Source organism: Chiloscyllium punctatum, chromosome 1 (genome assembly GCF_047496795.1).
Source record: "Chiloscyllium punctatum isolate Juve2018m chromosome 1, sChiPun1.3, whole genome shotgun sequence".
In the NCBI taxonomy this organism is placed as follows: domain Eukaryota; kingdom Metazoa; phylum Chordata; class Chondrichthyes; order Orectolobiformes; family Hemiscylliidae; genus Chiloscyllium; species Chiloscyllium punctatum.
Window position 1 is genome coordinate 35,216,315 of NC_092739.1, and position 24,531 is coordinate 35,240,845.

The 24,531-nt window shown below is 41.5% G+C and overlaps 1 protein-coding gene across 5 annotated transcripts in view; it reads right to left on the minus strand.

Moving 5' to 3' along the window:
• Window positions 1–24,531, minus strand: part of prdm5 (PR domain containing 5) — a 338,261-nt gene that overhangs the window by 118,496 nt on the left and 195,234 nt on the right. For all 5 annotated transcript variants that reach the window (XM_072590339.1, XM_072590428.1, XM_072590191.1 and 2 more), the window contains one exon: window positions 23,521–23,614. In XM_072590339.1, the coding sequence (XP_072446440.1) occupies window positions 23,521–23,614 (94 nt within the window). The remainder of the gene's footprint in view (window positions 1–23,520; window positions 23,615–24,531) is intronic.

The following is a 24,531-nucleotide window of genomic DNA, read 5'->3' on the forward strand; positions in this document are numbered from 1 at the left end:
ACTATTCGTTAATTGATGAAAAAAGCCAAGTCACCACTTCTTGAGACACAAGGGAAATACGTTTTAAATACCTGTATAGCTTAAGATTAAAACATGATTTCTATCATAATCTTTTTTGGGACGTTCAATCTTTGAGTTTAAATAATTGCAAAATACTTTCTTTCCATATATGTGAATTTACAACTGTGATCACTATAACTTAAAGTAGAAGATGTATACCATTATAAAGCACAGTTAGTAAGTGATACCTTCACTTGGCTAAGACAGAAGAATGGCTTGATTGATCAGATTAATGAGACTAGGCTAAGCCGTCCTATCAAAGGAAATTCCTCATACCTTTTGTAACAGGATTTAACATTCACATCAGTCAGTAAATCGTCAGAAAGAAGACATCCAGCTGCCTAAGATTTGCAGGTATGAGTTTTGAAGTATCCCTGGAGAGGTTTAATTGCCCTACTCTAGGAATTCAGAATACTTAACATATTTCCAGACTGAATTGGTTCGGTTCTGCCAGAGATTCAGCCTCAGTAGACTGAAGTCACAACTAAAATGCCTTTGCATTTATAAATCCAAAGAATTTCTACTCCTGTATCCACACAGCAATGACACACACCGTGTATAAGCTTTCAAATCACAGGACGGTGTAGAAAATGCCTTTTAACCATGTACACAAAAGCTTTGGAACAAAAGATTTATTTATAATATCACAGGATGACATCTTAACAAAGTATGCTAAAAGCATTTAGCAACTAGTCTGTACGGAGTTTAACTGGCATGTTTGAGCTGCTGCCTGAATTCCTATATGGAACTAGAGAAACCAAGTCCACTGGCATATCCATTCCATTGGGCAACCAAACTGGTAATAACACTCAGGTTTGTGTTAGATTACATCAATTAGGATGAATTAGAAAAATAAAAGCTTCCCAATTCTGATTATGTCACTTACAAAGAAAAACAAAATGAAACGATAACTTTTAAAAGCAGAAACATTGAAAATGTATTTTACATGCCTTCACAATCAAGTAAGCATGGAGGAACTTAAAACATTCATGATCCACAACTCTTTCTTTGGAATATCAATGATATTATCAGTGCTGCTTCCCTCTCTCATCCCTTATTAGAAAAGTCGATCAATTTTGCTTCCAATTCCCAGCCTGCTCTCAACTTCACATGCTCCATCTCTGACTCCTCCCTTCCCCTCCATGAAATCTCTATTTTCATTTCATGGACTCCCACAGTTACATTGATTATACATCCTCACATTCTGCTTCTTGTAAAGACTATATTTTTCTCCCAGTTCCTCTATCTCCATCACATCTGTTCCAATGATGCCAACTTCAACAAGGGGACCTCAGAAATATCATCTTCTTCAACCGAGGATTCCCCAGCACCATAGCTGACAGGGCCCTCAGGCAGGTCCTTCTGCACTTCAACCCTCACCCTCTCCCTTCCTCCCACAACATTAATAGGGTCCCCCTTGTCCTCATCTACCATCCCACCAATATCCACATCCAAATGATCATTAACTGCCATTTCCACCACCTCCAGTGGGATGCCACCTCCAGAGACGTACAGAGGAACCTTGATTATCTGAAGGACACAGGCGGGGAGTTTTTCTTTTGGTTAATCGAATTCCAGATGATCGAATGCTGGATAACACAGTTAAGCCAAGCATCGGGACCTTATGATCTAGCCAGATAATCCGAAATTCAGGTAATCAAGTGCGAGTTAATCGAGGTTCCTCTGTATTCCCCTCCTCTCCCATGTCAGCTTTCCACAGGAGCCATTTTCTTCGGGACTCCCTGGTCTACTCCTTCACTCCCAAAACTCCCATGGTACCTTTCACTGCAAAGGCAAAAGGTACAACACCTGTCTGTATCCAAGGGCCCAAACACATCTTCCAGGTAAAGCAGCGCTTTACCTGCACTTCATTCAATCTAATATACTGCATTCGCTGCTCACAATGTGCTCTCCTCTAGACTGGCGAAATGAAGTGTAGACTGGGTGACCACTATGTTCTGCCCGTAAAAAAGACCTGAGCTTCCAGTTGGCTGCCACTTTAACACACCACCCTGTTCCCTGGCCAACACCTCTGTCTCAGGCTTGCTGCAGTGGTACAGTGAAGCTCAGTATAAACTGAAAGAACAACAACTCATTTTCTGCTGGGGAACATGCAGCCTTCTGGACCCAATATTGAGTTCAACAATTTTAGGGCCTGAGCACCTTCTCCTATGTTCCTACCAAGGACTGAGTAGGGATAGTCAACACAAGGACTGATTAGGGTTAGTCAACATGGCTATGTGCGTGGGAAATCATGTCTCACAAACTTGATTGAGTTTTTTGAAGAAGTAACAAAGAAGATTGATGAGGGCAGAGCAGTAGATGTGATCCATATGGACTTCAGGAAGGTGTTCAACAAGGTTCCCCATGGGAGACTGATTCGTAAGGTTAGATCTCATGGAATACAGGGAGAACTAGCCATTTTGATACAGAACTGGCTCAAAGGTAGAAGACTTAGGGTGGTGGTGGAGGGTTGTTTTTCACATTGGAGGCCTGTGACCAGTGGAGTGCCACAAGGATCGGTGCTGGGTCCTCTACTTTTTGTCATTTACATAAATGATTTGGATGCGAGCATAAGAGATACAGTTAGTAAGTTTGCAGATGACACCAAAATTGGAGGTGTAGTGGACAGCAAAGAGGGTTACCTCAGATTACAACAGGATCTGGACCAGATGGGCCAATGGGCTGAGAGGTGGCAGATGGAGTTTAATTCTGATAAATGCGAGGTGCTGCATTTTGGGAAAGCAAATCTTAGCAGGACTTATACACTTCATGGTAAGGTCATAGGGAGTGTTGCTGAACAAAGAGACCTTGGAGTACAGGCTCATAGCTCCTTGAAAGTGGAGTTGTAAGTAGATAAGATAGTGAAGAAGGTATGCTTTCCTTTATTGGTCAGAGTATTGAGTACAGGAATTGGGAGGTCATGTTGCAGCTGTACAGGACATTGATTAGGCCACTGTTGGAACATTGCATGCAGTTCTGGTCTCCTTCCTATCGGAAAGATGTTGTGAAACTGGAAAGGGTTCAGAAAAGATTTACAAGGATGTTGCCAGGGTTGGAGGATCTGAGCAATAGGGAGAGGCTGAATAGGGAGGGGCCATTTTTCCTGCAGCATCAGACGCTGAGGAGTGACCTTATAGAGGTTTACAAAATCATGAGGGGCATGGATAGGATAAATAGGTAAACTCTTTTCCCTGGGTTTGGGGAATCCAGAACTAGAGGGCATAGGTTTAGGGTGAGAGGGGAAAGATATAAAAGACACCTAAGTGGCAACTCTTTCACACAGAGGGTGGTACGTGTATGGAATGAGCTGCCAGAGGAAGTGGTGGAGCCTGGTACAATTACAACATTTAAGAGGCATTTTGATGGGTATATGAATAGGAAGGGTTTGGAGGGATATGGGCCGGGTGCTGGCAGGTGAGACTAGATTGGGTTGGGATATCTGGTCTGCATGGACGGGTTGGACCGAAGGGTCTTATTCCATGCTGTACATCTCTATGACTCCATGTGTCCCCACACACCAGGATTTGGAATTACATGGTTAACGAAGGGCTTTTGCCCGAAACGTCAATTTTCATACTCCTCGGATGCTGCCTGACCGGCTGTGCTTTTCCAGCACCACTCTAATCTTGACTTTGTAATCACATGGTCTGCTATTACACACAAATCCAATGCTAGCCACTAACAGTCCCTGTTCGGAGCTATTCATTCTCCTAGGCTGGCTGTTATCCACTCCTTTGTCTGTAAACTGTTCATCTTTCTCTTTGGACTCTATCTTCATCTATCATTTACTCCTTACCCCCTCCCCTACCCCATCTTCTGCATTAAAAACCAACTTTCTCTTAATCACTATCAGTTCTGGGAAAGGACACTAGACCCAAAACATTGACTCTGATTTCTTTCCACAGATGCTACCAGACCTGCTGAGCTTTTCCAGTAATTTCTGCTTTTATTGTCTGTAATAAATTCCCTTTTTATTCTGCCAAACAAAATGGAAAACTTCACACTTATCCACATTAAGCTCCATCTGTCGATTTTTGGTCCTTTCACCGAACTTATCTGTATCTATTTATAAATGTCTTCTTTCGTTATTGCTACTTACTTTCTTGCATATTTTAGTATCATCTGCAAATCTGAGTACACTTGTGGATGATCTGAAGGGATATATCAGTGCTAGGAAAACATGTCCATGCTTGAGAAATGATGTTCAACTTCAGGAAGTATAGTGTTTTGCATGTGTGTCAGCCTAATTCTAAACATAACGATATGTTTACATCAAAGAAAGTAAGTACAATTTTTTAAATCAAAGAAAGTAATTACAATTTTTTAATAACCATATCGAACATCAAAGAAAGTAAGTACAACTTTTTAACCAATGGATCCTTCCATATCCATTGCAAATTCACCTGCACCTCCACACACATCATTTATTGTATCCGCTGCACTCGATGTGGTCTCCTCTACATTGGGGAGACAGATCGCCTACTTGCGGAACATTTCAGGGAACACCTCTGGGACACCCGCACCAACCAACCTAACCGCCCCGTGGCTGAGCACTTTAACTCCTCCTCCCACTCTGCCAAGGACATGCAGGTCCTTGGCCTCCTCCACCGCCAGACCCTGGCTACACGACACCTGGAGGAAGAGCGCTTCATCTGCCACCTAGGAACCCTCCAACCACAAGGGATGAATGCAGATTTTTCCAGCTTCCTCATTTCCCCTCCCCCCACTTTATCTCAGTCCCAACCCCCGGATTCAGCACCGCCCTCTTGACCTGCAATCTTCTTCCCGACCTCTCCGCCTCCAGCCCCTCTCCGGCCTATCACCCTCACCCTCACCTCCTTCCACCTATCGTATTCCCACCCCCACCACACCCCCCCCACCTTTTATCTCAGCCCGCTTGGCACACCAGCCTCATTCCTGAAGGGCTTATGCCCGAAACATCGATTCTACTGCTCCTTGGATGCTGCCTGACCTGCTGCGCTTTTCCAGCAACACATTTTTCAGCTCTGATCTCCAGCATCTGCAGTCCTCACTTTCTCCTTGGAGTTATGTAAATGCAGAGCTGTTGAATGTTGGGCCTTTCTTGCTCTCAGTGAACCCGTTGAAATAAGTAGCCAGCTCATACAGTAAATAGTCATTCACTGCATTCATTGAAGGCAAAGCTAGGCTTGTTTTCGGCCGAGTCAAAAACCATTTTGGGGAGGAGGTAAGCACACTATCATATAAAACAGGGCCAATGTGTTCTTCAGGAATACTTTCCGATTAAAAGATCTGCAGGAATTTTGCAAGTTCTTTTTATCCCTCCTGCTTACCTGACCCGCATTTTAATCTAGATTCCCGCCACCAACAGGAGATTTCATGATCCTGAGGGTGTGCATTGCTCTGTTTTAGGCATTCCAAAATCTTTCCAAAATGTTGTGGTTACCTTCCCGAAAATGACAACTTTAAATGAAACAACGTTAGGTGGATCAGATTTCTCCAATATAACAAACGCAAAAGTTAAGTCAGATTCTGTAGACCTTAATTGTTCAGAAAAATACATCAGATTCTGCGAGCTAAAATACGTTGTTAAATTCCTGTATTTGGAGATAAACTGATATCGAAAACAAATTCCAAAACATAAAAGAAGTAAGCTGACACTTTTCCACATAGCTCCAGTTTGTTGCTTTGTTTGTTTACCAAGCCTCCGGCTTGCAGCCTCTCTCTCTCTCTCTTTTCCAGAACCTCCAGCCTGTTGCTTCACACATTACCATAGCCTCAGGCTTGCCATTTCTCAGTCACCAGCAAACGTCCCTCACTCTGACCACCTTCCTTCACAGGGATCGAGGCCTCGTGAGGTGAATGTTGAGAGGAAGGATGAGCAGCTTCAAGTCGCAGGGGTACAGAGGTAAGTGGCAAGCTACAAAGGTGACGATGGAGGGGGTTGGGAAGAAGGAAGGGTGGCAATGGATGGAAGGGTTGGCAAGAGGGAAAGTTAGCAGTCGCTGGAGGGGCAGCAGTGATTAGAGAGGCTGGGGAGCTGAAGAGGCTGCTCCATAATATCAGTAATGGTCACATAACCCTGCGCGAACCCACTGCAAAACAACGCTACATTGAAACTCTCAATGCTAAAACGTGAATATAGGCGCTAATAACAACATTAAAAGAAAATCAACTGAAAACAGGACAGTTTAAAACAAGTGCTTAAATTAATTTGGACAATCTAAATGGACTACTTAGTCTTTCAATATCTGGAATTGTTTAGATGTTTATGATACATATTTGGGAATTTAAAAAAAACCTTTCTCCATATCCTCTAAAATTATTTCTCCTCAAAGTAACAAGAGTCCTGTATTGTCTTTAATATACCACTGATTTTTTGCATTGCAAACATAGTGTCTGGTCACACACCACTTTTCAGCTGTACATCTGTGAGAAGTGGTCAGTAGGTAGAGTTCACTTGCTTGAATAACACGCTGGCTTAATTTTCTGCAGTTAACAGATTATAGAAAACTGTCGCTTTGTTGAGTTTCAGTCGACTTTATGACTGTTGATTGTCATTTGAAAGGCTCAAGTTTGACTGATGGACTGCAGAGATGCCAGATCTAGATCTAACCTTCCATATGCTCAGTCACTTACCCCCAAACAGCCCTAATTTCTAGGTAATGTTTCTGCCTTTTTCCACATAAGGGGAAAAAATTGTGTCTCCCACCAACCCCCTCACCCAACCGGCACCCCCCAAAGGGTCACTCATTACAGATGAAGTGGTTTGGAAGACATATGCCAGTTATTAAACAATTATATAAAATCTGCACATAAAAGATTAAAGAGCATCTTTTTTTCCTAAAATTCGTCTTTCAAAACAGCAGGGCTTGATCGAGCCACTCCCCAGAGGCTGGCAGCTGTGAATACCCAACAAACCAGGTCAAAGAGAAGGCTAATCTCTTGCAGATATAGATAATGTCAAGCAGCTTGTTGGCAGTTGGGATCACAGGACAGACACTGGAGACCTACCCTGACAGAAATCTCACATTGTTTTCATTTCTTTCTCTTTTTTTTCTTCACCTACTGATAAACATAAGGTAGACAAGTTTACTTCAAAGGATCAGGCTGTCTCCGCATCGAAAAGGATATAGATGTTACAGAGCATGCTCAGTTTGAACTGCAGTCACAACCATTTGATACAGTGACTAAAACATACGCCCATTCATGTTCTATAACCATTTCCAATTGTTTGATTCTTATTGTTGCCATTTACATTAGCGACAAATTTGGCAATAAGCGAAGTGCATATTAAGATGTGCAGAAGTGCTCAATCATAAAAAGAATGTTAAAACTATTAGCAGCTTGCAACTTTTTGGTATATGCATTTTATTGGGAAATTAAACTTGTTGTGAGTCAGGTGGGAGGGGCTCATGTGAAGCATATACATATAAACACACTGGTTAAAAAAATTAAATAGAATTAATAAGAAAAAGTGATGAAAAACATTTCCTTATTTTGTTCTCTATCATAAATTACACATTTAATCCAACTTGTCTCCCAGTGAGGAAAAATGTCCAGTAATACTGGTGAATGAGATGGTCTAACTCATCTGATATACCTTAAAATGAAGCTCCAGTATGATCAGTACATTCATTTTCCTGGTATTACTGATGTTTTACTGGTAGGCACATGTTTCTCCAGCAAGAAAGCAGAAAGCTACCTGTAAAGACCACCACTTTTCAATGCCTTTATGTTTGAACTGCGGACTAAAGAGAAAGGAAGATTCTACTTTAAACCAAGGAGACTGTGCAAAAGTGATGGTGTTAAAAATCATGTTTAATGGAAGACATTGCAACTTGTTCACAACGTTGCATTTTACCTGAAAGAATGAAAGCAAAAGCGGACATCACAAAGAAGTTGGCTTCAGCACTAGAGGAAAACTGCAGAATAATAATGTTTGGATTGGCTGCTGACTAGGTGACCATGCCATGTGTAAACCCAGTTTAGAGAATTACCTAGTCTGCAAAAAGAAAGCAAAGGAACTCACTCTCTCTCACACCTTTTGTTGCAAATGTCCTACTAAAGGAGAAAAAAAATGGTTTTAAAGAGAGTAGAAAAGACTCTCAACCAATGTATGTGAGAAACGTCAATATGCAAACAATCTTTATCAACAGCAAACAGAGGAATTGAAAGGAAGGGAAATAAAGCTGAAATAACTCGAGACCATTATCCGGTCACCAAGTCATGCTTTATTTACATGGGTGAGTCACCAGCTTCCTCAGAGCCAGCTCTCAGTGTGAACAGAACCTCTGACACTCCTGTTTATATCTATCAGCCAGGGCTCCCTGATTGAAGCACATTAACAGCCCCAATCAGGAAACTCATTCTATGTTGTCCACCTGGCTGACCCCATTGCAATCACCACAAAAGCAACTCTTCGAATCCTGTGGTCGAGTGTGGTGTTACTGAAATAGTTTCCCTGATTTGTTTTTCTCTTTTTTTTCCCCTTAATATCCATGTCTAGTTTATATTTATAAGCCTGTCTATTTGTGAGGGCAGAATTTAAGAAGTGATAGAGTTTAAATTGTAAAGTTATAAGTTAGCAACTCGTATTTCCAACTGCTACTGATTAAAGACAATATGTTCAGAATCCAGTTATTTTCTTGAGAAGTTCAGAAACTTGATTGTTTGTTTGAATCTGGGTTTGTCAGTCATGCAAATTGGAACTTTGGACAGTTCAACTAAATCTTTTTATCTTTCTGGTGATTCTGGGAACATTAGGGCTGGATTTTCAGTGCGTTGACTCAGTGAATGGTGTCATAATGTAATGCTTCCAAGACATCATCAGTGTGCACTAAGACAGCAATCAGGTCACTAGCCCAGAACTGCAGAAACATTCAATGACCTTCTACATTTTGCAAGACTAAATGCCACCATCTTCACTCGGCCACCACACACTCACAGGACTTCCACTCACGCAAACTCTACCATTGCACACTTATCCACTTGCATCAAATTCAATCACTTCCTTTGACTCACTGCCAAAGGGATTAGCACACAACTGGACTGAGAGGGTGGCAGACATCCAACTCCCCAAATCCCATGAGGAAAATGTTTGCCAGAAGAGAGAACGACCACTCATGTGGTATGCAATGCTCCAAAGGCCAATCAAGCCAATAATCTTTATTGAGCTGTGCTGCTTTCTCATTTCCACTCGTTTTAACTCATCCTTCATCTGCACAAGCTTTAACCTCTCCTTCAAAACTAATCCTCTCTCTTCCGTCATGCAGGCATGAGCAGCACACAGTGAATGTGTGAAGAGGAGGCCAATGGTAGAGATCTTCCAACTCCTACCCCCACTTCCAAGGAGGAAGTCACTCAACCCTCAGAGGATGCACTGGTAAGGCCTTCACCTGCACTCACCACCAGCTCAGAGATGTTCACCATGGTGGGTGCTCTTTCTACACTAAGGAGCATAATCTGGTGAATTTACTGACAGGTCTCCGCTACTTGGTCGAGGAAGAAATGCTCCAGGTCGCTAACACTCAAAGGTCTGCCAGAGACCAGGCGCCTGCACAGACCCAGGGAGAAGGTAACCTAATGGTTTCAGCCATTAATGACTTCATCAAAATGCACAGACAGGCCCAGGCAGGTTGACCAGAGAGACTCATTAGGCAGGAATGAGGGATGGACAAGTACACTAATGTTATCATTACTCAAGCCATAACAAGAGGAATTGAGTATAGAAGCAAAGAGGTGCTTCTGCAGCTGTACAGGGCCCTGGTGAGACCACACCTGGAGTACTGTATACAGTTCTGGTCTCCAAATTTGAGGAAAGACATTCTGGCTATTGAGGGAGTGCAGCGTAGGTTCACGAGGTCAATTCCTGGAATTGCAGGATTGCCTTACACGGAAAGACTGAAGCGACTGGGCTTGTATACCCTTGAGTTTAGAAGACTGAGAGGGGATCTGATTGAAACGTATAGGATTATGAAAGGATTGGACACTCTGGCAGGAAGAAACATATTTCCGCTGATGGGGGAGTGCCGAACCAGAGGACACAACTTAAAAATACGGGGTAGACCATTTAGGACAGAGATGAGGAGAAACTACTTCACCCAGAGAGTGGTGGCTGTGTGGAATGCTCTGCCCCAGAGGGCAGTGGAGGCCCAGTCTCTGGATTCATTTAAGAAAAATTGGATAGAGCTCTTAAAGATAGTGGAGTCAAGGGTTATGGAGATAAGGCTGGAACAGGATACTGATTGGGAATGATCAGTCATGATCATATTGAATGGCGGTGCAGGCTCGAAGGGCTGAATGGCCTACTCCTGCATCTATTGTCTATTAGCTCTGGAATGTGGTGTCTGGCTGTTTATAGGAAAGGCCGGTGATCACCATGGAGACCTTGGTCCAGCACATTCCATGGCTGCTGGATGTGCACACGGGTCTGCAATCCAGCACTGTAACCACAGCGTCTCTCACAAAGTACAAGTTGTGAGGGACTTCAGCTTCACTCCAGGTACCTTGTCCTCTTTGGGAGACTGGGTAGTGTCAGCAAGTACCCATAGGTGGTTAGGGCTATACACATAATCCACTTGAAAAGTTTGTTCTCATGACATTCCAGTAGGCCCAGTTCCTTTACCCACTTCTTGCCTCTAATGCCAAAGCCTTCAGATGTCCAAGCGGAGAGGGTAAACACGCATCTGGGCAGGGCACTCTCTCAGCGCCTGGGCTAACTAGGCTCAATTGCCCCTGGGACAACTGCCCAAGTCTTTGAGGGCAACAGAACCAACTACAGAACTCCCTTAATACCAGTTGTGGATGTGGGGTCTATACCTGAATATCGTGGGAAGCAGAGGAAAAATAGTATTTACTGAGGGTACATCTTTGCAGATTATCTTTCACTTCTGCAAACATACATTCACTTGTACTGTTTGAAATGTGTCTTGTGGTTATACATGAAGTCATCCAGTTAGGTCAGACTGGTTACATCTCACCTATTTTCTACTTATACTAAGAACAATGGTAATGCTTTACTTTTAACTTTGTTTCTCTATGTTACTACGCGAACCTACACCTTAAGATGGCGCAGTGTTTGCAACATTGTACACTTTCCACTGTACTCCTGAACTTCTGTACTTAAGGACACATGACAATAAAGCTTAAATCAAGTCAAATCAAATGTGAGACATAAGCAGTCTCTTTAGAGACCAAAAGATAAAAGGAGGAAAGAATTTGCAACGGCTAAGCTTCATTCATCTCTCATAAGCAACTGACCACTTAAGTGCAGAAAGTCTCAGGGATCACGGATCATTGAGCTGTCCCATTCAGGACTTCAGCTACAACAATCTCCCGGTAAGTTGAGTGAGTGAGTGAGTGAAAGTGTGTGGGTGTCAGAAATAGTGCACGAGCTAACTGGGGGAACTCCTCAGCCCTCATATGCATCATTTCTGCCTTTGATTTTTGCACATGCCATTTGCCCGAAGCATATGCACTGTATTTGCCATATAAGCTGCTGACACAATTATGCAATGCTACATTCATACAGCATAGTACCACCAGTGACATGTTGGCCATTCAATCCAGTCAAAGGGTCGATGAGGATCGTGTCCATGGAGCACCCAGGGATGATGGATGATGACAGCGACATGCAATCAGTGAGCTGCAGCTGCCAAATACCCACTCTAGTTTACAAGCCAGGAATTTCATCTGGGATGGAGTGGTTCACTGGAAATGACCTAGAAATAACATGAGGTCGACTAGAAATGAGGTGTAAAAGAAAGAAAGAAGGTAGCTCCTGCTCGATTGTGAGGTTCTGAAGCCATTTAAGACTTGAGCGGGAAAATAAAATCACAATGTATTTTCTTGACATTGTGAATGTGATTTGTTCTTTTTCGCTATATTTTCCCAGATTTTTGCTGTCATTCAGGTCACACCTGTGAGGGAAAACATCGCCCCTATTATCTCTCCATGGAATAGGATTCCACCTCTGCTCAGTGACTCCCCTACTGCCCATGAATTTGAGTGAAGTATGAACTCTGTCATGTGTGTTAAAATTTAAACAGAGTAACCAAGCCAACCCGAAGGAACTGGGAAACAACAAAACCTTTCAACTTCAGCAGTCCTTTCATTGACTCTGATTTATGATTTTGAACAACAATTCTGTCAGCCATTAATTAAGACCATTTACCCCCAGTAAGTAAGCAGTAACAGTACAGCTACATTTTTGACCAGTGCAGAGTTAGTTGGGGAAGAACACTAAGGAAAGAAAGGTCAGATGTCTCAGGAGTAGGGGTATGCAGTTGGACAGCCCAGATTACAGAGGTCCTTAGGCAGGTAATTATTAACACCTTCTGAATCCACCAAGCTCTTGCCAATTGAAACCTGGCCAACAACGGAACTGGTTCCTAGATGGTTAACAAGATAGATGGTGAGAGGCTGCTTCTTATACATAGGATTAGTGGAGGCAATTAGTAGAGGCACAGTCTCAGAGTAAGAGTTTGGTGACTTTGAACTGAGAAGGATTTAAAACTTCTCTATACTCCACTCCAGAGAGCAATAGATGGTCAGTGTACGATATTCACAATTAGCTGTGCTAGATTTTCAAACACTAAGGGACTTGGGGATCAGGTGAGCAAACGTTGTTAAGCCATGATATTTTTAAAAGTCCTCATGCCTTGTGATTGACTCCTGTTCTTTTGTTTATATTTTTTATCTTTTGAATACTTAGGTAAAGAAAATTGATATAGTACGAAGTCAGTGATCATTTAATTAAATCCACTCCCTGATTCACTTCCTTCCTGTTTTACTTTATATGGTCTCTTTCTACCCCTTCTCTAGTTTTTCTAAACCTCTCAGTATCTCTTTCTCACCATTCTCCACAGTCTTAATACCATTCACTTTTCAAGGTCCAACACCATGTGGTATTTCTTTATTTAATCTGACCATTTTAATGAAATTACCTTCATTTAAGTGAAGTTTTGTAAGCCTATTTCACATACATACACCACATTCCAAAATTCATTGCGTTAAACTTGCAATTCATGATTTGTAAGCAAAATTTTAAAATAAGTCTTTATGGTAGTGATGAACATGTAAGCCAATTGGAACATCTCAAATTAGGTTTCTCCCAAACTGCTTCTGGTCATTTTAGACTCTTAAAAGGGCCATGTTTAATCAAGCTGAAGTGGCAGAAGCAATCCACATGTTGACAGCAGGAAAAATAAGTTAGAAGTTCAATGAATTACAGCTCAAAGGTTGACTTGGAAATGAACAGAGACATTTGACTTGCCACCTGAGCAATCAATGGGAATGAAACTCAAGTTAATGTACTCTAATGGGCGATCAATCCACAGATCAGTTTTAGCCTCAAGAGACAAATTGAAAATATAAGCACTTAGTTTTTCTGTGACTACCCTCATCCTGTTCCTTGCAATGTGGTTTATTTTGTAAAAATTCAGTTTATTCGAGTTAAAAAAAAAATCAGGATTTAATCCAGAGTTCCACTGTCTTCGGACACTTGCCAGAATTTTCAAAAACATTCTGCTCTGAATTCTAGTGAAAACAGTAAAATGTTAGTAAACAAGTGAGAATTTGGACAGTATATTTCCCCCCCAAAATTTGAATAAGCAAGAGCACAGACCCAGCAATGGAACTGGGAATGTGGTTTAAGCTATTACACTGAAATTAAATATAACCCCAAATCCAAATTATTAGTACAACAGAGCTCCAAAGTATGACATGTATTTTAGGCCCTTTGGATTTGCCTTCAGCAAAAACCACGTTGACTTGTTCTAATCAGACAGTATTTTCCAGGTGCATTGCAAAAATTGTTTAAATAATAGATTCCAGCATTTTTCTTACTTATGTTACACTAACTGGCCTGTAGTTCACTGGTCTCTCTATGCCTCATTGCTTTCACGAGCACCGAATCTGAGGAATTTTAGAATAACAACACAGATCTGCAATCCCAATCTAACCGACTCAATTCAAGAGTAAGCATCTCCTGGTCCTCTACAGTTTACATGATGTCAAATCAGCGCCTCCTGTAGATGTGATTCATGGCCTCTCAGAGGAATTGTGAACCATTATTTGTTAACAGTTGTACAAAAGGCAGTTTTATTTTCCCCAAAAAAGGGGTGTGACTTGGTTCTGTTTAAAATTTCTGAACAGCTCCACACATGCCAATGTGAATATATTGCCAATTGGCTCTATACAGGGTCTTTACTCAGTGAATAGGCATGGAAGTTGCCATTAGTTAACATTGAGGGCATGGGGGTCACAGATCATAGATATAATTGTGAGTTATAAGTTATGGCTTAGTTGGGGGACTTGTCAGTTGGAATGGTGGTTCTGAGATGGGGGGCATGAGTGGTATGGAGGTGGCCTGGGGAGCAGTTGAGGGCTTGAAGGCCTAACAGCCTTTAATACAATTGGACATCATTGAGAGGAGCCTTCTAATTGGGCCATCTTGGCTCTGACCCACCTCCACGGTGACCTATGCTCTGCTTCTGAGGCCAGAATCTATTGCACACCCACCCATCCCTATGTCAAGGGGTAGTCACCTCTAAAACCCCACAATTTTCATGAAGTCAGACCAGCTTTGCCTCGGTTTAAGCTGTTAAACTGGTTATGCGACATAGCCCATGTAATATGTGCACCACTCTTAAATGTGTAACGGTGAAGTACAGGTTGGGACTGGCAGACATAATTAAACCATCGACTCCTAACTCACTTTCTCCAAAAAGCACTGTTCTCGCATCCAAGTTAGAATTTTTACATCATTTTTAAAATACTGACTGCCTAGGTACTTTGTAAAAGGGGTTTTGCATTAGGTTGTGGTTAAACTGCAATGGATCCTTCACCAAAGTGGTTTCTGGATGACTGTTCTGCCCGTGAAGCAGGCATTTCTGATGAAGACATCATAGTTCTACACAACACACACTGAACAGAGAAGATGTGTAAATGGCCTGATGTCAAATACAAATGTTTTATTCATATATTGTATCCTCGGTTAAAACTTTCCAGGAGCACTATTCAAGATCTGTATCCAATACAAGAGGATGAAAATTGAACAGAACAAAGCAAATCTTCTGTCTCTGGCCCCATACTGCATTAAAGACTGTTATCGTATTTTCTGCAACACAATTAGACATGGAACTTCTGAAGTCACCCATATTTGTGGTGCCTGATGTCATTTTGTTTAGAAACATTATATTGGACACGTAAACAGCTTTCATCTCAGCAACTGGTGGCGGCTAATGGCCATGGTACAGTTTAGGTAGATTAGATTAAATACACATGTTGAATTTGCAAATGCTGATGCAGCCTGAACCATTCTATAAGGTCCAACACATATCAAAAATTTAAATGAAAACTGACCTCTTTAAGAATATCTTGCAAATGTACACTAATATTGAGCAAACTTTGATATTTTAAAATGAAACCAATAAAAGGGTTGCCTGTGTGTTGTTTGAAAAAAAAATGCCCCTTAATGTTGAAGTCACTCCTGTGATAATCACTTTCAATAGGTAACTGGAGCACATTAATTTTGATATAAATGTGTCAATTAAATATAATTGGATTGCAAAGAACTCATGACATCATTAGAGAATCACAATCATAAGAGATTGGGGAATATCTATTGTGGGTATCAGTTGCAGTGTACCCAGAATTAATACTGCTTAGCAACTCAGACCTTTGAGAGTGAATCTGACTGACAGGGAATAGAATGTTAATATACTGTCTTACAACCAACACACTGACATCCTTTGAGACACACAAAGGGAAATCAGCCTGTGAATATGTTTATACACCAGTCCACCTATTTACATTGGCATAATACCAATGATGTGGCAACTGTAAAGCCAATAGTTAAATTGATCAAATATCAGAATGGGAAGGTGAAGAGTTTACACAGATGGGACTGCTCCCGAATGGAGTGCATACAGTATAGATGACATCATTTGATTTATATCTGGCTTATACTAAATATTACAACATACAAAAACTCATAAACAAAGGAAGTCCACTTGACTTGTCAAAATTAATTTATTTCACACAATAACTAACTCATCATGACATCTCACTGAATTTTGATTGACCCTAATATTTTTTTTGTCTGTACCTAACATTGTTCAGTTGAGTATGCCAAACATTTATCGCTGGATGGAGATTTATTTTCTGAGCTTTCTACTCTCACATACTTATCACCCACTTCCAGTCACGTTTTATGATCTTGGTTTCCTAGAATCATTAAATCCCTTCAGTGTGGAAACAGGCCATTCAGCCCATCAAGTCCATAACAACCCTGCGAAGAACATTCCACCCACACCTATTCCTGTTACCCTGCATTTCCCATGGCTATCCCACCAAGTCTGCATGTCCCAGGATACAATGGACAATTTAGCATGGCCAACCCACTTAACTGCACATCTTTGAACTGTGGGAGGAAACCAGAGCACCCGGAGGAATCCCACGCTGAAACGCTGCAAACTCCACATAGGCAGTCGCCCGAGGCTGGAATCGAACTCAGGTCCCCGGTGCTGTGAGGCACAGTGTTAACAATTGATTTAAACTTTAAAACTATAATCCCATTTGTATCATTTGAGTTTTCACACAACACCAGGTTATAGTCCAACAGGTTTAATCGGAAGTACTAGCTTTCAGAGTGTTGCTGCTTCATCAGGTGGTTGCACTAATCAAATACCTGATGAAGGAGCAGTGCTCCGAAAGCTGGTGCTTCCAAATATACCTGTTGGACTATAACCTGGTGTTATGTGATTTTTAAACTTTGTACACCCCAGTCCAACGCTGGCACCTACAAATCTTGATCTTTTGATGCACTTTACTGAAGTCCTCCTTAATACACAGCCAATCTACTTTGAATTGTTATCAAGTTTTGTTTCTCTATTTCTATACCCCTTCTACTGAAAGTACACTTGCTTGTGGCCTGGTGTCAAAAAAGGAATGCAATTCTTTACATATGGCCTAACCAGCACATTCAAAAATTTAACCATGATTGAAGAGAATTTTTACCAGTCTGTATTCTGTATTCCTACCCCCCACATAGAACTTTGAATCTTAATGCTCAGTATAGAGTGGACATAAAGTTTAATGGACAGAAAACCCTCTATAGCTTTGTTACCTATAATAATTTCTGACAATTGCTGTGGTCCAATGTTTTTCACTGGGACCAGCTTTATTTTAAAAAAACTAACCAATGTCTAACGCATACAGAACCAGCCAAGCATACAGTTACAGACTAACCCCCACTGTGCAGCAAGTGGGTCATCCGCTGATGGTTCCTATTCTCTGTGTTAGCAGAGCGTATTTTACTCTCATTATGTACGAAACATATCAGATCATCTGAGTTAAACATATAATGGACAGGCAGGATCACATGCGTGTGATGGAACACTTCACTGGATGGAAAGTCATGCAGACTCGAATGCTGCCAAAGGCTCCTCATTTCCTGGTTTCTCTCCGCAAGCTAAACCTACATGATCATAGAAACACTGGAGCTTTCCAGCACAGAAGGAGGTCATTTAACCCACCGTGTCTGGGCAAGTAAATGAGAGCTTTCTGGCAAAATTCCACTTAGCAGTTCTTGGTCTGTGGCTCTATAGGTAATGACACTTCAAAAGCATTTTCAAGCACTTCTAAGAGAAGTGGTGTTTCCTGCTCCTACCACCTTTTCAGAAACTGAGTTCCAAACTTCTAACGCCCACTTGACGAAAAATATTTTTCTTTATTCCCCTTTAAATCTTGTGTCAAATATGTTAAGTCTATGCCCTCAGTGATTGATTGATCTGCTAAGGGGATTCATCTTCTCTATTCAATCTATTTGGGCCTAAAGAAAATAGCCTCAGCTTATCCAATCTTCACAGCTAAAATTCCTCCTCATGGCTGGCAACATGCTTTATGCTTAAATGTAACGAGAGAAACATTTATTAATCAAATAATTCAAATCTAATCATCTCAATATTTCTTTCTTCGTGCTCTGTGTATAAAACATTGCAGATATCAGTTTTAAATTTGACTTTCTGCATCAGCCAAAATATTTAACCTAGCAAAATGCTTTTTGTTAATTTCTTACTAGGTCCTGTTTAGTTTTTTTCATTTTCAGTTGCCAGCAAAACATTTCCTGTTTTCCCTTTATTCTGTATGATTATAGGTTATGATAATCAGTGACAAGGGCAGCGTTTATTGGACACTTCTAATTGCCTTGAGGAAATGCACAGGATCGAAATCAATGGAGTCCAAGGCGTGGTCTTGGGAGTCTTTATTCAACACTTCCTATCAGACCAGCACAACCTCTCTCACAAGTATACTCTTTCTGATCTTCATACAAAAATTATAACAATATTTGTAATATTCCCATCGCGTCTAGCCCAAGGGATGGTTATAAAGTAGATTTCATTGGGACAAAACAGAACTCTTATGATTTTAATCATGGCAGCCCTAGAACTTTGATCCATATCAAAATTGGAAGGAGGCCCCACTTTACCAGCTTCTGCAGTGGTGGCAACATACCAAGAATAGAGTAGAGGAATGGGAAATGGTGTTGGAAGGCCAACAAGCTACTGAGTCAAGCCATTGAAGATGGGTATTGACTGGAATCTTGAATAAGAGGAAAAAAAAAACTCAAGTTGAGAAACACTGACGGCAGGTTATGAAGCTGTAAAATGAGACTGGCCAGATTATCATGGAACTACAATAACAGTCTTTTTTTCAAAAACTTCCTTTTTGTGACTAACAAATCAGAAATCACAGAATAAAAACATCTACAGGACCTCATTACATGGTTCCCAGCATTACATCACAAATCTCGGTGATGAGATGGAAAGCTGGCACACTCGCGACAATCATGCATCTCTATAATCATTCAACTTAGATTAACTTTGTTATGAAGACTCTCCAACTCAGCTGGTTTTTAGCAAGCTTTCCTCCAGCTGAACCAGATAAAACGAAAGCCTCTGTAAGCCACCAGCCATGTTAAAACAAATCTCTAATGTCCACAGTAAACTTTCAATTCCTTCTTTTAAAGGAACCACTCTAGATAGTTCACAAACTTGAAATAAAACAATTTTCCACAATTCTTCAAAGCTTAAGTACGCCAAACATTATTACATGTCAAGCACATTTATATCAACAAAAAGGAACATTGGAATCTAATGGTTCCAGATAATTCCTAGTCTTGGTTGCACGAAAAAGCTTTAGGGAAAACTGATGACTATTTTACAACTGGGTTTTGTAGCTGTTCTATTTGAACAGCATTTCAGACTTAAGGGTTTGTGTTTGAATTTTCAATTGAGAAGCTTGTAACAGAAGACTTTAACCATGAGATCAGGGTGAAATCTAATTGTTCTTCTGGAAGACTGACTGAAAGTACTTCTCAATACTGTATTTTTCTGAGAAAGTAGGCAAGCAACTCTCCAAGCCCACCTACCCATTTATTTCTCCAAGTTACCACTTCTCTTGTCACATCCCAAGAGAGGAAAATTGGGTTCTTGAAGTTTGGTTTGTATGACACCCAGAAAATACACTTGCCTCAGAAACATTCAGCATTCGCCTAATGTCCTTTGGTCAAAATTGGACTATTAGCAACTATGATATTGGGGAGATATTGAAATATGTTATACCATTTATTCCAATTGCTGTCTCCCCTCTCTGGCTTGCTTTGTCTTAATCTATTCTTAAGCAGGAAAGATGCAGGTCCTCAGAAACTGATCAGAAGTTTCAACTTGAGGCCTGAGTACAGCCAAGGTGGAATTTCCCTGCAAAGCAACACTGCATAGACCCAAATTCCTGTAGGAGGCGCCTAGAAGACAATAATTAAGTTTGGTTTCTTTTGTTCACAAGGAGGGACGCAGTCCTCAGTCTTGAAAAATGTGGTGCTGGAAAAACACAACAGGCCAGGCAGCATCCGAGGAACAGGAGAATAGACGTTTCGGGCATAAGCCCTTCTTCAGGAATGAAAGTCTCCTCAGTCCCCCAGACTCAGCGATACATCTCAACAACAACCTCTCCATTTTCCCCATCCTCCTGGATCATAGACTTGAATGTCCTCTCTCCCTCACAAACTGAGGGATAGCCCTCTCTTGATGCATGAAAGGCAGCCTCCTTGGGCTGAGCCTGGCCCCAGGCTTTCTCCACAACAAACCACTGAGGACCCTACTTGACATGGTTCAGGTTGACTACCTCCTGCTGATGGAGAACATACCTGTCCAGCAGATTTATTTTTTAAATAGAATTCCTACCATGTGGAAACAGACCCTTCAGCCGAACAAGTCCACACCAACTCTCTGAAGAGTAACTCATAGAGACCTATTCACCTACCCGACATTTATCCCTGACTAATGTACCTAACTTACACATCCCTGAACTCTATGGGCAATTTAGCATGGCCAATTCACCTAACCTGCACATTTTTGGATTGTGGGAGGAAACCGGAGCACCTGGAGGAAACCCACGCAGACACAGGGAGAATGTGTAAACTCCACACAGATAGTCGCCCAAAGCTGGAATCGAACCTGGATCCCTATGAGGCAGCAGTGCTAACCACTGAGCCACCGTGACACCCCAAATGCACAGTGAAACTAACTGACAGGCTGGTAGGTAGGCAGGCAAAAGTCTGCAGCAAGACACTTTATGGTAAGGTCCTAGGGAGTATTGCTGAACAAAGAGACCTTGGAGTGCAGGTTCATAGCTCCTTGAAAGTGGAGCCGCAGGTAGATAGGATAGTGAAGAAGGCGTTTGGTATGCTTTCCTTTATTGGTCAGAGTATTGAGTACAGGAGTTGGGAGGTCATGTTGTGGCTGTACAGGAAAGTGGTTAGGCCACTGTTGGAATATTGCGTGCAATTCTGGTCTCCTTCCGATCGGAAAGATGTTGCGAAACATGAAAGAGTTCAGAAAAGATTTACAAGGATGTTGCCAGGGTTGGCGGATTTGAGCTATAGGGAGAGGCTGAACAGGCTGGGGCTGTTTTCCCTGGAGCGTTGGAGGCTGAGGGGTGACCTTATCAAAGTTTACAAAATTATGAGGGGCATGGATAGGATAAATAGGCAAACTCTTTTCCCTGGGTTGGGGAGTCCAGAACTAGAGGGCATAGGTTTAGGGTGAGAGGGGAAAAATATAAAAGAGACCTAAGGGGAACTTTTTCACACAGAGGGAGGTACGTGTATGGAATGAGCTGCCAGAGGAAGTGGTGGAGGCTGGTACAATTGCAATATTTAAGAGGCATTTGGATGGGTAAATGAATAGGAATGGGTGCTGACAGGTGGGACTAGATTGGGTTGGGATATCTGGTCGGCATGGACAGGTTGGACCGAAGGGCCTGTTTCCATGCAGTATATCTCTATGACTCTAATAAGACCAAGAAAGTCATCATGTGTACTGCCTGGCTTCTCTGAACGGTTGCACTCTCATTAATATTTGGGCCTTTCAACTGGGGTTTAATGGCACTTTGGCAATGGCATCTAAATGAAGGTGTCCAGTGCATTAACAATGATGCTGTGGTATCCCTGGCACGCGCTGGGAGCATACATCCATAAATTCCAAACATCCGGCACAGGGAGAAACATAAGACAAGAACGAGAAGTAAATTAAAGTGCTGTTGCCTTGTTACAGATGGTCAGGAGGGAGAACGCGTGCCTTCTCCTCCCTCAGATCTGTTAGTGACAATTGACAGTTGGTTGTTTCCCAGTAGGACCCCAAACAGAATGCACTCTCCAGTCCACAATGTTTAAATGGTAAATTGCACAACAGTTTGTGGGCTAATGGGCCAAGAAGTATCCACAGTGTTTTGGCTGTTTTCAGCATTTGATTTGCCTGTTACATACTAGCCAAGAATGGCAGAACTGGCTAATCAAACAGTCTGTTGGCATCGCTGCTCAGAGCTGAGTTACAGGAATAGAACTCACATGAGGGGTGGATAGTTTATCGATAAAAGAAACCCCATATTATATAAAGACATGAGCCTGAAACATAGATACATGTGTATGGAGATCCCTCTGACTGAACATAAAACCATAAGAAATAGGCCCCTCAAGTCTGCTCCACTATTCAGTAAGATCATGGCTGATCTTTATAATGGACTCAGTCCTACCTACCTGACCATGAACCATAACCCTTACTTCCTTTACTGTTCAAAAATCTACCTTTGCCTTAAAAACATTCAATGAGGATACCTCAGTTGCTTCACTGAGCAGGGAATTTCACAGATTCACAAGCCTTTGGGTGAAGAAGTTTCTCTTCAAGTCACTCCTAAATCTAACCCCACTTATTTTGAGGCTATGCCCTCTAGTTCTAGTTTCACTCGCCAGTGGAAACATTTTCCCTGCTTCTATCTTGTCTATTCCCTTCATTGTTTTATATGTTTCTGTAAGACTCTCCCCCTCATTTTTCTACATTCCAATGAACATAATCCCATTCTACTCAATCTCTGCTCATAAGCCAACTCCTCGATGCCAGAATCAACCTAGCGAACCCATTTCAGTGCCAGTACATTCTTTCTCAAGGAGACCAAAACTGTACAAAGCATTCCAGGTACTTTAGTCTCACCAGCACACTATACCACTGCATTTAAACTTCCCTATTTTTAAACTCCAGTCCTCTAGCAAAGAAGGACAATATTCCATTTGCCTTCTTAATTACCTGCTGCACCTGCAAACCAATATTTTATGATTCATGCACAAGGGCACCCAGGTCCCTCAGCACAGCAGCATGCTGCAATTACTCACCCTTTAAATAATAGTCCATTTTGCTGTTAGCCCTATCAAAATAGATTACCCCACATTTAACATAAGTGTACTCCATCTGCCAGACTCTTGTCCACTGTCTTAACCTATCTCTATAGCTCTGCAGATTTTCGATGTCCTCTGCACACTTTGCTCTGAGCACTTTGGAATCTTCTTGTGCGCGAATTTACTGCTAGTTTTTAAACTAGGTGAGTGGTATCAGCAAGGTGAACCAAATTAGTCAGTAAAGCAAAGTATAAACCTTAATGTTTAATTGCGTAATTATTTTTATACAAGAAAAATACTTCAGTTTTAGTAGAGATCTATGGAATATTTGTAACGTAGGAGGGAGCCTCAGAAGTAAAATAACTGAGAACTCTTGTACTATGATACATATAGAAAAATAAAAAAGTCAAAGTCGCTGTAATTGCTTCAAAATTTAGTCAGCTAGGGTGATGTATTGTTGTTACTAGGGCACTGGAATGGAATTCATTCCTCAGCTGACAGCAGCAAATACAGATTAGTCTGATTTTCCTCAGCATTAATAAAACACACATCCTCTCCAATCATCATTTCTGCCATTTTAGTGCAACCAAGGTTGAAAACCGTGCTTTTTCGTTAGAACGTATTGCAAACTCATCGGTGAACATTTCATAGTCCACTATGTCAAATTGGCAGCTCACTGTACCCCACACCCTAAATAAAAGTAACAACTAAGGTAGGTGACAATCCCCAAATATGCCAATGTGTACCTGTGTGGCTTCGAATGTGCACACGCAACGTTCCATTGCTAGCAAACTTCTGGCCACAATATGGACAAATTTTTTCTTTCTCTCCAGTATGTGTCTGAAAGACAAAAGGTAAGCTCAGTTCAAATGGCATTCTAGAAATCCATTGAAGTACTTTCTTGTCAAGGATGATCAGATCTTGCTTAATAGCCATTTTCACATTTAATTTGCCTGCAGTACTTACAATCATCAGCTTCTTAAATGTTGACCATTGTTTGTAGTTGTAGTTGAACATGAAACAACACTAAATACATACTAATACTGGGATTAGTAATTGACATGGCCTCCTCCTGAGTGAACCATTACAGATGCTAGCCTTCAACAAGCAGGACCAGAAAAAAATAGGGTTAAACAAGTCATGATGAAGTTGAGAATGCAATCTCCATTATAAGTAAAATATGCAAAAGAACTTGCACTCATAATATAATTTCATCCTGAACTTAAAGAAATTTCTAAACTTCACAAAGTGATAATACAGCACAGTCCAACTCGTCCACGCCAACCAGACATCCCAAACTTACCTAGTCCCATTTGCCAGCATTTGGCCCATATCCCTCCAAACCATTCTGATTCATATACCCATCCAGATGCCTTTCAAATGCTGCAATTGTACCAGCCTCCACCACTTCTTCTGGCAGCTCATTCCATACACACACCACCCTCTGCATGACAATTTACCCCTCAGATCCCTTTTAAATTTTTCCCTTCTCACCTTAAAACTATACTATCTAGTTTTGGACTTGCCCACCAGAGGAAAAAGACCTTGGCTATTCACTCTTAAGATACCTTTAAGGTCACCCCTCAGCCTCCAATGATCCAGGGGAAAAATGCCCCAGCCTATTTAGCCTTTCCCTATAATGCAACCCCTTCAGACCTGACAACATCCTTGTAAATCCTTTCTGCACCCTCTCAGGTTTAACATCATCCTTCCTACAGGAGGGCGACCAGAATTGTCAGCAGTATTCTAAAAGTTGT